Consider the following 13,485-nt stretch of genomic DNA (forward strand, 5'->3'; position numbering starts at 1 on the left):
TTAGAGCTTTAATGTTTAGATTAAGAATTTATTACATTTTCCCTTTGAGGATGAGGAATAACATTAAATCAGAATATTTATTCTAGACGCTGTCAGAGACCTATTTTATTCTACAATGATGATTTTGGTTGTATAGCTCTATATTTCTACACTGTTCAAGAAATAATCTACAGATTTTGGTTTTAATTTACTATTTAATTCATGTAGTTATTTCAAACTCTTGATATACACATATATCTTTCTGAACAAGGCCTAAATGGGTAGGATTTTTCCTTTTTATTTTTCTGTTTTAGAAAAATTGAAAAAGATTATTATTAATATGAAAAATTATATGAAAATATGTAAGAACCTTTTTGGGGCTAATCCTATGAACTCTTTAGAATTCCTATTGGCTTCAAGGGTGGGTTTGTAGGATTGGTCCCTTTAAACGTTAATGTTAATTTTCCATGTGAGGAATCCTATATTTAAAAATAAAAATCAATGCAAGAATAAATTAATGTTTTGTAAAACAGTGAAGAGGAATCTTCAGAAGTTGGTGTTCAAGAGTACCTATTCTAAACAAGCTGTAGCTTGCATATTAAATTAAATATATTTTTGTAGCTATGCTGTCCCAGTAACAAGTAGATAGGTATATTTTAAATTCTATTTAATGAAGTTCAAAGTCATCTCAGTTTGATACGGCTTGCAGTTGCACTTTTAAAATTCTACTGTATACAAGAAAGATCAAAGGAACAACTGTCAACTTAAAATCACACTTCCATCTGAATTTTTTTTATTTTTCATTTACTTATTTTTTGCTTAATATTGTTACAAAAGTCTCCTAACTTTACCATAACTGAAAGAGATCAGAGACACAATTTTTCTTTGTTTGTTTACTTTGGGCATTTGACAGCACTTTGTATAACCAGTTTCCCCATTTCTCCTGTGTCGCCAATCAGGGAATCAGTTTTCATGGTTGTTTGTGGGGGGCTTTCATGCAGCAACAATGGAGACAAAAACATTTTTTTTAAATGGAAAAATTGAGAGTAAACCCACAAACGTCGACACAGGGACACGGGCAGGTGAAGCACCTGAAATCCCCTTGAAGTCTGATTTTTGAGGTGGACCAGATTTCACGCTGAATCAACATTATTTATATTGCAGGGACATATTCCACTTTATGTAAATGCAACCGCAGGAACAACAGTCTACGGGGCCTTTGATCCAATAGAGGAGATTGCAGACATATGTGAAAAATATAACCTCTGGCTCCATGTAGATGTAAGTAACTGAACAATCTGCTAAAACTAATCCTAGTGACAGCGGATTCTAGTCTGCAAATGTTTGGTGTTGAATTTAAATCTTTACTGTTGAGCAGTGCTCATCTTCCCTGTGATTTTGAGTTTAAGAGAGTTGCAAATAGATATAGAGCCCCATCCTAAGAATGCTCCACGTATTTAACTTCCATTAGTAGTCCAGTGGCCGGAAGGTTTAAAGGGCTGGGTGCATGGTAAAGTAAAATATTATAGACTTTTCAAAAATACTGACTTTTTACCTGTTCTTGCAACACTTTCAGGCTGCTTGGGGAGGTGGACTGCTAATGTCCAGGAAGCATCGTCATAAACTGAATGGAATAGAAAGGTACTGCACACAGCTTATTGGTGTTGCTATTTATTTATGCAGTTGTATGTGGTCTTTCACAAATGTATGGAAGGACAAAGTCCCTGCCTCAAGGATCTTACACTGTAAATTAAACAGAAACAATAAAAGGTTGAACAGGGGGTTGAAAACTGCATTGGAGAGGAGGTCAGTGATGGAAAGCAAAGTGAAAGGTAAGTTTGAAGGAGGACAGGGAGATTGTTTAGCAAATAGGAGGAGGGGAGGCAGTTCCAAAAGTAAAGCGTAACTTCAAAGGAGGCACAATGGGAAAACTAAAGAGAGAGGACAGGCTGACCTGTAGGAAATGAGATTTAAGCTGGGCTGGGCCTTGAGAGTAAGGATTAGAAGGCTAAACTTGGTGTGGGAATAAAAAGAGGAATCCTGGGAAGGGATTCGAGTGTGTGTGTGTGTGTGGAGGGGGGGAAGGTTATGGGACTCCTCACCTGGAAGCTCTTTGGAATCACTTCCAGTAAATATTGAGCCTTTATTCTAGCTACAGATGAATCTTCTCTAAATGAGAGCCAATGATATAAACATCAACTAGAGCAGGGGTGGGCAAACTTTTTGGCCCGAGGGCCACATCTGGGTATGGAAATTGTATGGGGGCCCATGAATGCTCACAAAATTGGGGTTCAGGTGCAGGAGGTGGTGAGGGCTCTGCTTGGGGGTGTGGGCTCTGGAGTGGGGCCAGAAATGAGGAGTTCAGGGTGCAGGAGGGGGTTCCTGGCTGGGGTAGGGGTATGGGGGGGAGCGGTCCTACTGGAGGTGTGGGCTCTGGCGTGGGGCTGGGGACGAGGGATCTGGGGTGTAGGAGGGTGCTCCAGGCTGGGACCAAGGGGTTCAGAGGGCAGGAGGGGGATCAGGGCTAGGGCAGGGGACTGGGACACGGGGGGCAGTGAGTGCTCCGGCTGGGGGTGTGGGCTTTGGGGTGGGAGGAGTTCAGGGTTCAGGAGGGGGCTCTGGGCTGGGGCAGGAATTTGGGGTTTGGGGGGCTGAGGGTTCCAATTGGGGGTGCAGGCTCTGGAGTAGGCCTGGGAATGAGGGGCTTGGGGCGCAGGAGGGTGCACCAGGCTGGGACTGAGAGGTTTGGAGGGCAGGAGGGGGATCAGGGCTGGGGCAGGGGTTGGGGCATGGGAGGGGGTCAAGGGCACAGGATCCAGGCAGCGCTTACCTCAAGCAGCTCCTGGAAGCAGCGACATGTCCCCTCTCCGGCTCCTACACAGAGGCGTGACCAGGTGGCTCTGTGCGCTGCCCCGTCCACAGGCGCCTCCCCTGCAGTTCCCATTGGCCACAGTTCTTGGCCAATGGGAGCTACGGGAGCGGCGCTTGGGGTGGGGGCAGCGTGCAGAGCCCCCTGGCTGGCCCTAAATATAGAAGCCGGAGGGCGAACATGCCGCTGCTACCGGAAGCCAGGGCACACACATGCGGAGTGGCCCCTGACCCTGCTTCTGGCTGGAGCAAGCCCCAGATCCTGTTCCCCAGCGGGAGCTCAAGGGCTGGATTAAATCAGCTGGAGGGCCAGATGTGGCCCGCAGGCCGTAGTTTGCCCACCCCTGAAGTAGAGAGACACATGGTGGGGTCACACTGGCAGCAGCTTTTGGGGGCAGACCTTCGCTCTCCATGGCTGAAAAGGGCAACGACCGCAGCAGAGCTGGCGCCATTCCATTACGCAAGGGTAGAAGGATTTGTGGAGCTCACCTAGGGGTCTTCCTGCAGCGCAGGCACAGCATCATAGAGTCACTGCACCTCAATGTGCAGGGGACTTGGAGGTGGGGCTAGTGGTTCCGTAAATACACTGTTCCAAAAGCTATTCCCTCTTTCCAGCAGGACACAGGGGCCGGGAGGGCTACTGAAAGCCTAAGGCTGCTGTAGTGTCCAGAGAATGGTCTGTGGGAAATATACCTTACCTCCATGGGCCTTGATGGCATTCCCTCTTACACAGCCCCTTTCATCCGGATGTTCACTGAGGCAAGGACCTGACCTTCATTAAATAACCTTGATTCAAATCAACCAAATTTAAAACAGGCAGGAAGTTCTTGCTGAACTTGACCCAGATTCATGTGCAGTAACCTGCATCACCAGGGCACTGTCTTGGTCCACAGCCTGTGTCACAGGACAGACCCCCTCTGTATTTCCAAGCTTATCCATACCTCAACAGTGGTCCAGTCTAGTATGATGAGAAGACTTTTCCACAGGTGTGGCTCTCATCCAATGATGACAAGGCCTTAACCTACGTGAGGTTCTGTCTCTTGACTCACCTGCCCCCACTGGATACTGCTCTATCAGCAAGAACTGACCATATGCATGTAAATCAGAAAACTGCTGCATACCCAGACACCATACAAGGTGCACCATTAATATGTGCAAGATATCTGAATCTCCAAGGAAAGCAAAAAGGCATTTGAGGTAAAATCTAGCCATGGCCAGTCAAATTAGCATGGAAAAGCCTAGCACAAAATTCCTTCCATACCCTAGAGCCATTCATTTCTAATTCCCAGGACACAAAGATAGATATAATGTAGCACGATAAAAGGAAACAGTGAAACATAAGCGCTTTCTTGTAAAAGCCAAAATTTCCCACCAGTGGGAAATTTAGCATATATAGCAAGTAACCAGCAAAAATAGGACAAAGAATGAGGTTGGTGGGTGGGAAAATAATGTGGACCCTCCTAGTGCAAAGATCAAGAAAGCAGTATGAAGCACCTGGCAGGGAAACCACAAAGCAACTGAGCCACACAAACCCAGGTCTAACCACTAGCCAATCCAGTTGGCCAGCCACTCTTATTACGGCAGTAGGTCCACTGAAGAGCCATTGTGCCAAATTCTGCCCTCACACCCTATTCAACCCATTGGTAAATCAGGACAGAATCTGGCACACTGATACTGACCTGAGGGCAGCTGGGGCTAATCATTAAATCCCAACTCTAAGCAGTGACTGAAAACAGCAGGTCCCAGTGGGTGTTGTGATTTTTCTTACCATAATAAACCACATTGATCTGCAGTGACTGGTAGAGGACACATGCTGCATAACTGATTTTCACAGGCCCCAGCTGGGATCTATTAGCACTCTAGCCAGACTTGGTATACCAAAAAATGTGTACATGCTCTGAATGGCCTTCTGCCATGGAGGCAGGGCCTGAATGAGCTATCTTGGCATGCCCTTTTATTGTGCAAGTCAGTGAATGGTGCCCTTATGTTAAAACCCTCCTAATATCCCCCTTTTTTAGTTTTTAACATGTCCTGAGACAACTACTTAAAATTCTCTCATGCTTTTGAAACATAAAGATAAGATTCTGTAACACAGATGGTAAATTGAGACCATATCTCACCATTTGAAAATATAACAAATAAATTCTACTTCCTAAATGTTTCTTCTAATATGTCATTGAACTTTTTTGGAAAAAATCACATCCCACACAGTCTGGTTTCTATGTAAAGAGTCCAGATTGTGCTGTGTGCATGCGGGGACTGTATCAGACTGCACTGCCTAAAGAGGAGTTCCTGGAGGGACTATGAGTTCCCAAAGGTGCAGGGTGACCACACGTGCTGTGCTATTCCTTAGGTGGATGTGCTTCATTCTCCATCCCTGAGATAGCTCTGGTAGCAGAGGGCACAGCTGCTCCATTTGTGGCCACTAGGGTGGACCAGTCACTGTTCTCCCCAGAATGCAGGGACTATGATTATTTCTGGCTCTTGAGAGGGGGATGCAAGAAAAGAGAACGACTCTTTGAATTGTCCTTCCCCACCCTGTGTGCACCCAGGCAAACACCATGAAAAATTGGTTTCAGAGTAACAGCCGTGTTAGTCTGTATTTGCAAAAAGAAAAGGAGTACTTGTGGCACCTTAGAGACTAACCAATTTATTAGAGCATAAGCTTTCGTGAGCTACAGCTCACTTCATCAGTGAAGTGAGCTGTAGCTCACGAAAGCTTATGCTCTAATAAATTGGTTAGTCTCTAAGGTGCCACAAGTACTCCTTTTCTTTTTACCATGAAAAATCTCACCCATACTATATACTTTCCTTCTTTAAAGAATCTAAAATACATAGTTACACAAGGGGATATTCAGTAGTTAATAAGATGGAATGGAGAGGGCAGTAGCAGCAAAATGTTGGGACATTTCTTCTACCAACACTATGAAACTATCTAGGATAGTGTGTTTAAAACACAGGACATCTCACCTGCTTGGCAAGTAAATTAACTGATCTTGCATATTCATTGACTCTTCAGCCTAAAAAGTTTATACATTATATGTTTGGCATGCACTGTAAAGAGTTTTATAGCCTCTTAACAACCTATATGTCTGACAAAATAACAAGAAAAAGATCCATTAGAGCTTTAGCTGGAAAAGTGGGTAAGAATTAGCAGCTTCTTTTCCCTACTGGAGGACTATAACAGCACCAGCCATTTAGCAAAGAACTCTAGATACCTGGTGTGTGAGAATGTCTCCTTAATTCCCTGCCCACCTGCAGATACTTTGAACTAATTGAAGCTGTCATGCTGGTTTTGTTATTCCTGTTAGTGCTGTCTCCAGAAGATGATTCTTCTGGGAATAAAGTTACAATATCAAGTATTCAGCATAGTTTGACACTAATTAGTTGACATTAATTACAATATCAAGTAATCGCTATTGTCTGACACAGTAATATCAATCCTGGAAGAACTGCTTTCCTAGGCAGCACATCTGGGAAAGGTGACATCAAAGACACTGATACCCTCCATAGTTACATCAATTAGGCAAAACAGCTAACCTGTTTATGACAATTCTGTTGTCACTTACACTGGCTTTACACTGGTGTAAGTTTATCTTTGTTTTCCATATCTACTCTGAGGGCATAATTCTTTTGCAGAGCCAATTCGGTCACATGGAATCCACACAAGATGATGGGAGTTTTGTTACAATGTTCAGCCATTCTGATTCGGGAAAAGGTCTGTTTTATATTGTTTGATAGTCTTGCAATAGAACAAGTAGTGAAATGAGCCATGAGTTTTTTAGGGCATGCTGCAAGGTATGTTTCTTTGTAGGCTTCTTTCTGACGGGAAGAGTTGGGTAGATTTATGTTTGTTTTATTTGGAGGAGGAGGGAAGTACTTTTTCCTTTTTCAGCTTTTGGTTAACACAGTAAACACTACAGGGCAAGATCCTCAGATAGCTTCAGTGATGTCAATGGAGTCATGCTGATGTATACCAGCTGAGGATCTGGCCCTGTGTTTTTATAAAACATTGTACATCCACCCTGTGACTTGATAATTGGACAAACATTAGGCTTTAAAAATAAACAGCAAACATTTTGCATTGCACAAGTGGCTTAAGAGTTTAAAATCTGCTGGAAAGTAGCCACGTTACTTTTAGTTCTACTCCAGAAGCAATTTTAGGATCCTCAAAGTTTTGCCTTTGTCATCAGTGGGAGCAGGATTAGAATCCAAATACTTCTCTTTCAATAGGTGAACATTATCATCTATGAGCAGGACATTTTAATCTTTCTAATTTCCATTAACTTGTCTAACTATCACTCTCGGAAATGGTAATTTAGAGAGGCAGTGTGGTCTAGTCTCTAATGCAACTTTTCTCAACGACCAGTCCCATGGACTGGTACTGGTCCCTGAGAGCTCACTGACACAGTTTAGGAAGGCAGCAAGCTGGTCCCTGGCATCAAAAAGGTTAAGAAACACTGGTCTACTGCATAGATCACAAGAGTGGAACTTGGAAGGCCTCAGTTCTAGTCATGCCATGACCTGCTGGGTGACCTTGGCAAATCACATCATTGCTCGGTGCCTCAGTTTCCCCAACATAAAATGGGGATAATTGCCTTCCTTTGTAAAGTGCTTTGAGATCTAAAGATGAAAGTATAGTATACATTCTTAATATGATAACTCAGAACATGAGAACTTTGGTTTCTCTTCATATTTCTGTGTAGATCGTATGCAGTCAAGGAAAAATAGTATTACTAATCGAGCTAGTGAAGAAGTGGAACAGTTCTTTTTCTTTTCATTGTAAAAGCAGCATGTGTCTAGTATGGACCCAGTTATGCTCATACTTATTACTGATGTTTAGTAGTACCAGAGCTGGGCCCTAAATGGAGTTGAAGCCATCCTCCACATTTTAAATTAATTTATGCACCAGAGCAAAGTTACTCAGTCTCACAGTTCAGTATAAACATATAACAACAAAGAAAATGACAATGAAAAATTAACTCTCAACCAATCAACTCACACTAATTATCTGGATGATGTGATTAATTGCACCTCAGCAAGTTCGCAGATGACACTAAGCTGGGGGGAGAGGTAGATATGGATAGGTTGCAGAGTGACCTAGACAAATTGGAGGATTGGGCCCAAAGAAATCTGATGTGGTTCAACAAGGACAAGTGCAGAGTCCTGCACTTAGGAAGGAAGAATCCCATGCACTGCTATAGGCTAGGGACTGACTGGCTAAGCGGCAGTTCTGCAGAAAAGAACCTGGGGATTACAGTGGATAAGAAGCTGGATGTGAGTCAGCAGCGTGCCCTTGTTGCCAAGGCGGCCAATGGCATGTTGGGCTGTATTAGTAGGAGCATTGCCAGCAGATCGAGGGAAGTGATTATTCCCCTCTACTCAGAACTGGTGAGGCCACACCTGGAGTACTGCGTCCAGTTTTGGTCCCCCCACTACAGAAGGGATGTGGACAAACTGGAGAGAGTCCAGTGGAGGGCAACAAAAATGATTAGGGGACTTGGGCACATGATTTACGAGGAGAGACTGAGGGAACTGGGGTTATTTAGTCTACAGAAGAGAAGAGTGAGGGGAGATTTGATAGCAGCCTTCAACTACCTGAAGGGGAGTTCCAAAGAGGATAGAGCTTGGCTGTTCTCAGTGGTGGCAGATGACAGAACAAGGAACAACGGTGTCAAGTTGCGGTGTGGGAGGTCTAGGTTGGATATTAGGAAACACTGTTTCACTAGGATGGTGGTGAAGCACTGGAATGGGTTACTTAGGAAGGTGGTGGAATCTCCATCCTCAGAGTTTTTAAGGCCTGGCTTGACAAAGCCCTGCCTGGGATGATTTAGTGGGTGTTGATCCTGCTTTGAGCAGGGGATTGGACTAGATGACCTCCTGAGGTCTCTTCCAACCCTAGTATTTTATGATTCTCCGAAAAGTCTTATTTTCTAAGAAACAGTAGTCTCATATTCTAGAATCCAGGAGTATAAGGCAGGAAACATTTGTTTGGAATACTAAGAATTCAAATACATTTAGCCTGGCATTTTCAGTAATATTTTTTTTAAGTATTGTTAAAACTTATTTTTATCTGTGTGTGATATGCATGTAATGTCTCAGTGTGATATGCATGCAACTTCATCGCTTGAATAATCAGGAACTTAGACATCTAAATGATCAGCTTGAGAGCACAAAATTGTGTCTACAGCTTGTGCCCTCAAAATCAGGTCAGTATCTGAAAATTTGGTCCCTAAAAGTACAATTTTTCTACAATATATGTATGTTTGTATATATTCAATGGATATATTACATATGTGTTATACATATTCGCTTTTTCATCATAGGGTCTACTTCAGGGTTGCAATCAGATGTGTGCCGGATATCTGTTCCAGCAAGATAAACAATATGATATATCCTATGACACTGGAGATAAAGCAATACAATGTGGTCGTCATGTGGACATTTTCAAATTCTGGTTGATGTGGAAAGCTAAGGTAAACAATAAATGTCCAATTAAAATGACTCAGAAATATATTTAATTTGTATGTATATAATAGAGAAAATACCTATGTTGTTTCTTTAGAAGAGTTGTTTGGACTTTATGGAAAACTTAGAAAACAAAGTTTGGTTCTGTGAAGAGCTTTGCCTGACAAAGGACAGCAGGATTGGTTCCCAAGGCCCTGAGACAGCAAACACTTAGGCTCATGCTTAACATTAATAACATTGAAGTCAATGTGGCTTCTCATGTGACTAATGTTGAGCACGTGCATAAGTATTTGTGGGATTGGGACCCAAATTTGCAGGTAAACACATTTCTTCCTGTTAATACTACTACTTTCTTGCTCTCTATTTTGCTACATGAAATTGTGATACTCTGTGGCCATTCCTGTAGCGCTCAGTCAGGCAAAATTACCCAAATGCGTGATTCAGTTGATAAGGTGGCCACAATCTAATCCTTTATTAAATGATAATTATTGCTATGGCACACTCTAAAGTCATATAAAGAGAATTTTGACTTCAGAGGAGGATTAAGCAGCACATAACCTCTGATGAATAAAAGCTCATTTTTACTATAAATTTCTTTAATATTAAAAAATGAGGGAATCAAATAACAAGTATGCATCTCTATTTTTGTTTTTTAAACAAAATATTTTTTCAAAGTTTTCTCTGAGTCATCAGAGTGTCTTTAAAAATACTGCAGCAAAGGAAATACAACTGAACAAAATATTAACATTCAGATTTGCAAAAGCATGAAGAATTATTGGAACATCCTAAATTATCTTTTCTTGTGTTCATTTTTCCAATTACTGTGGTATCCAACACAGATTTGGTGGTAGTTCTGAATACACTGAGTACCGGTTCCTTTCTCCAAATCAAACCCTTTTGGGGCTGCAGGCCCAGGGCATAAATCCACCTACGATTCATTAAAATTGGACTGTGACCCATAACTTGAAAATATTATATGTATAGTACTAATCACCATTTACTGACTACAGAACCCTGTCAACCCTGAGTCACCCATAGATCAGTTGGCCTTCTAAAAATCAGTCTAGCATGTGTTTTATTGCCTTTGGCTTTTTTCAACAAAATCAGCAGTCCACACTGTGGCCCTCTCTTGGCAGCTAACCTCACTACAAACATTCTCTTTTGTGGCTGAGAGCATGGGCAAGCAGGTATCATAGGCCAGGGGAGACTGTGCGTCCCCAAACAGCCTGGCATGGCTTCACCCAGACTCTGCCCCCAGACCCCATCCTGCAGTTTCTGGCGCTCTTCCATGGCCCAGGCTGGCTGGGGCTGGGACGGAACGGCCTGCCACTGGGACTCAGGGCAGCTGGCACTGGGGCCAGGGGTGCGCCACCCACCTGGAGCTCGGACCGCACCTCCTGGCTGCCCGGTGTTCTGGGGCAGGGCCACTGAGACCATGCCGCCTGGCATTCCAGGGCTGGAGGCACTGCTGCTGTGCCGCTGGGCTCTCCAGGACTGGGGGCACTTGGGTGGCCCAGGGCTGGGGCCGGGGGCTGCAATGGGGGTGCTCTGAGCTCCTGCGGGGGAGGGGCACATTATGGGAGAGGGGAGGGGCGGGGCCTCGGGCAGAAGGGGAGCGGCCGGGGGCTAGCCTCCCCAACCTCCAGTTCACCGGACACCCATGGTTGAGAGCCATTTAGCACACCAAAATCAAGCATGAATATAGAACAGGTGTGAAGTGCAAAATCCTCCCCTGCTTATCAAAGAGAGGCTAGAGCACCAGTGTGGTGTGTGAAGAATTTGACTGCCAGTCAATGGTGCAGAGAGGGAGAATAGGAGGAAGACTGTTGTGTTTAATATTATTACTATTTATTATTTGCATTTTTTAGTGCCTAGGAGTCCCAGTCATGGAACAGAAACCCGATGTAATAGGTGCTGTACAAGAACATAAAGAGTCATCAGCCCCAACAAGCTTACATCTAAGCAATAATGTGATATGGCCAGAGGTGAAAGTAAGCCGGTACGCCCCACTATGGCGTACCGGTAAGAGCCGGTGCGCCGTACCAGGACCGGCTTTCCGAAAGGGCAATTTAAAGCCCTGGGGTAGCGGCAGTGGGGCTGCGGCGGGGATTTAAAGGGCCCCGGAGCTCCAGCCACTGCTACTGCCCCAGGGCCCTTTAAATCCTGGCCTGAGCCCTGCTGCCCGAGCCCAGGGGTAGCGGCGGCAGGGCTCTGGCGGGGATTTAAAGGGCCGGGGCAGTAGCAGTGGCTGGAGCTCCAGGTCTCTTTAAATCCCTGCCAGAGCCCCCCACCCCTATCCCAGGGCTTGGGCAGCAGGACTCAGGTGGGGATTTAAAGGGCTTGGGGCTCCAGCCACCGCTACCGCCCCGGGGCCCTTTAAATCCTGGCCTGAGCCCTGCTGCCCGAGCCCTGGGGAGCGGCAGTGGCGGGGCTCTGGCGGGGATTTAAAGGGCCCCGGAGCTCCAGCCCACGCTACCCTCCTGGGGCCCTTTAAATCCCTGCCTGAGCCCTGCTGCCGAAGCCCTGGGGTAGCGGCGGCGGGGCTCCAGAGGGGATTTAAAGGGCCGGGGCGGTAGCGGTTGGTGGAGCCCCAAGCCCTTTAAATCCCTGCCTGAGCCCTGCTACCCGAGCCCTGGGGTAGGGGTGGGGGGCTCTGGCGGGGATTTAAAGAGCCCCGGAGCTCCAGCCACCGCTACTGCCCCAACCCTTTAAATCCCCGCTGGAGCCCTGCTGCTGAAGGCCTGGGGTAGCGGTGGCTGGAGCCCCAGGGCCCTTTAAATCCCCACAGCAGAGCCCCAGGCCCTTTAAAGCTTGGTAGCAGCCGGGAGCCTCCAGGGCTCCTCAGGGATTTAAAGGGCCCAGGGCTCCGCTGTGGTAGCAGCAGCTGGATCCCGGGCCCTTTAGATTGCCCCCGAGCCCTGGGGCTCCCAGCCTCCTCTGCAGCTGGTAGCTCAGGGGTGATTTAAAGGGCCCCGGGCTCCCAGCTGCCACTACCGCAGCTGGAGCCCTGGCCCTTTAAATCAAGATTTAAAGGGCCTGGGGATTTAAGGCTCTGCCTCTTCCGGTTGAGGCCGCGCCCCCTGCTCAGGACTCCTGCCTACGGATAAGTCCTCTAACTTACTTTCACCCCTGGATACGGCCATCTTTGCACTTCAGAAGTGGAGTAGGATGTTTGTGATACTTTATTAAAACAAATTGTAGTCCCCAGACCACACCACAAAATTCAACTGAAGAAATTAAAATTTCTGCAAAAATTGAGGCGCTCAAAGTCAGCATTTTGGTCTGGGCCTTTTATAGAGGCAGACTTTCTCAAAGCTTTCAGCTCTGAGGTTTTGGGTTGGACCCACTTCTAGTAAATTGGATGTTATATTGCAACAACTGCCTTTGGGTCATTTTCTGGGAAAATGAGACATTGGAAGCTGTGGAGGTTTTTCTTCCAGCATTAACAGCTGCCAAAAATGAGCACAAATTTGCCTCCAAAATAGACAGTGGGTTTAATGCGATATTTATTTAAGCCCTTGAATCATCTTGCAAATATTCTTTCAGTGTGAATTTTATCCCAGTGTAGAGAACCTGCACCATAAATGCATAATGAGGGTGGCATTAAGGGCTTCACTGGTGCTGAAAGGTGACCTGCAAGAGGGGGAAAAAATGTGTACATGCCCTTATTTACCTTTTCAATGAAGTACAAAGGTGGTCTGGATTTTTTTAAAGCTTTATTTTTCCAGGGTTGTTTTTATTTGTTTGTTTGTTTGTTTGTTTGGAGGACTGGAGAATGGGCGGGATTATGACATTACAAAAGACCAGCTGGAAAATTGAGCAACGGAGTGGGGAAAGGGATTTTCAGTCAAACTATTTAAAACTCTTTATTTGCTTTCTAGCTTGCTTTTCTTAATGCAAATTCCTGACAAACAGCTGGGAGAAAAGATTTAAAACTGTCCCCAATGCTCTAGTCCTCCAGCAAAAACAGAGGAGCCAAGATTTAATATTCCTGATATTTTGAAGGCAAAAAAAAACCCCTGAAAAATTAATCTTCTTTAAAAATTTAAAAAGACCTCTATTTATTTATTTATTTATTTTTATTTATCACCATAAATAAAGTTCTTTTAAAAACAAAATAGTGCACAAACAAAATAGTAATTCTTTTGTAGGTCACATTTAACCATGTGA

General features: G+C 44.8%; 1 protein-coding gene across 2 annotated transcripts in view; it reads left to right on the plus strand.

Annotated features, from left to right (window-relative positions):
• Nucleotides 1-13,485, plus strand: part of GAD1 (glutamate decarboxylase 1) — a 47,155-nt gene that overhangs the window by 29,470 nt on the left and 4,200 nt on the right. For both annotated transcript variants that reach the window (XM_073305805.1, XM_073305806.1), the window contains exons 11-14: nucleotides 1,144-1,260; nucleotides 1,556-1,620; nucleotides 6,487-6,565; nucleotides 9,174-9,323. In XM_073305805.1, coding sequence (XP_073161906.1) covers nucleotides 1,144-1,260; nucleotides 1,556-1,620; nucleotides 6,487-6,565; nucleotides 9,174-9,323 — 411 coding nt within the window. The remainder of the gene's footprint in view (nucleotides 1-1,143; nucleotides 1,261-1,555; nucleotides 1,621-6,486; nucleotides 6,566-9,173; nucleotides 9,324-13,485) is intronic.

The sequence above is a fragment of the Lepidochelys kempii genome, chromosome 11 (assembly GCF_965140265.1).
Source record: "Lepidochelys kempii isolate rLepKem1 chromosome 11, rLepKem1.hap2, whole genome shotgun sequence".
NCBI classification, from domain to species: Eukaryota; Metazoa; Chordata; order Testudines; family Cheloniidae; genus Lepidochelys; species Lepidochelys kempii.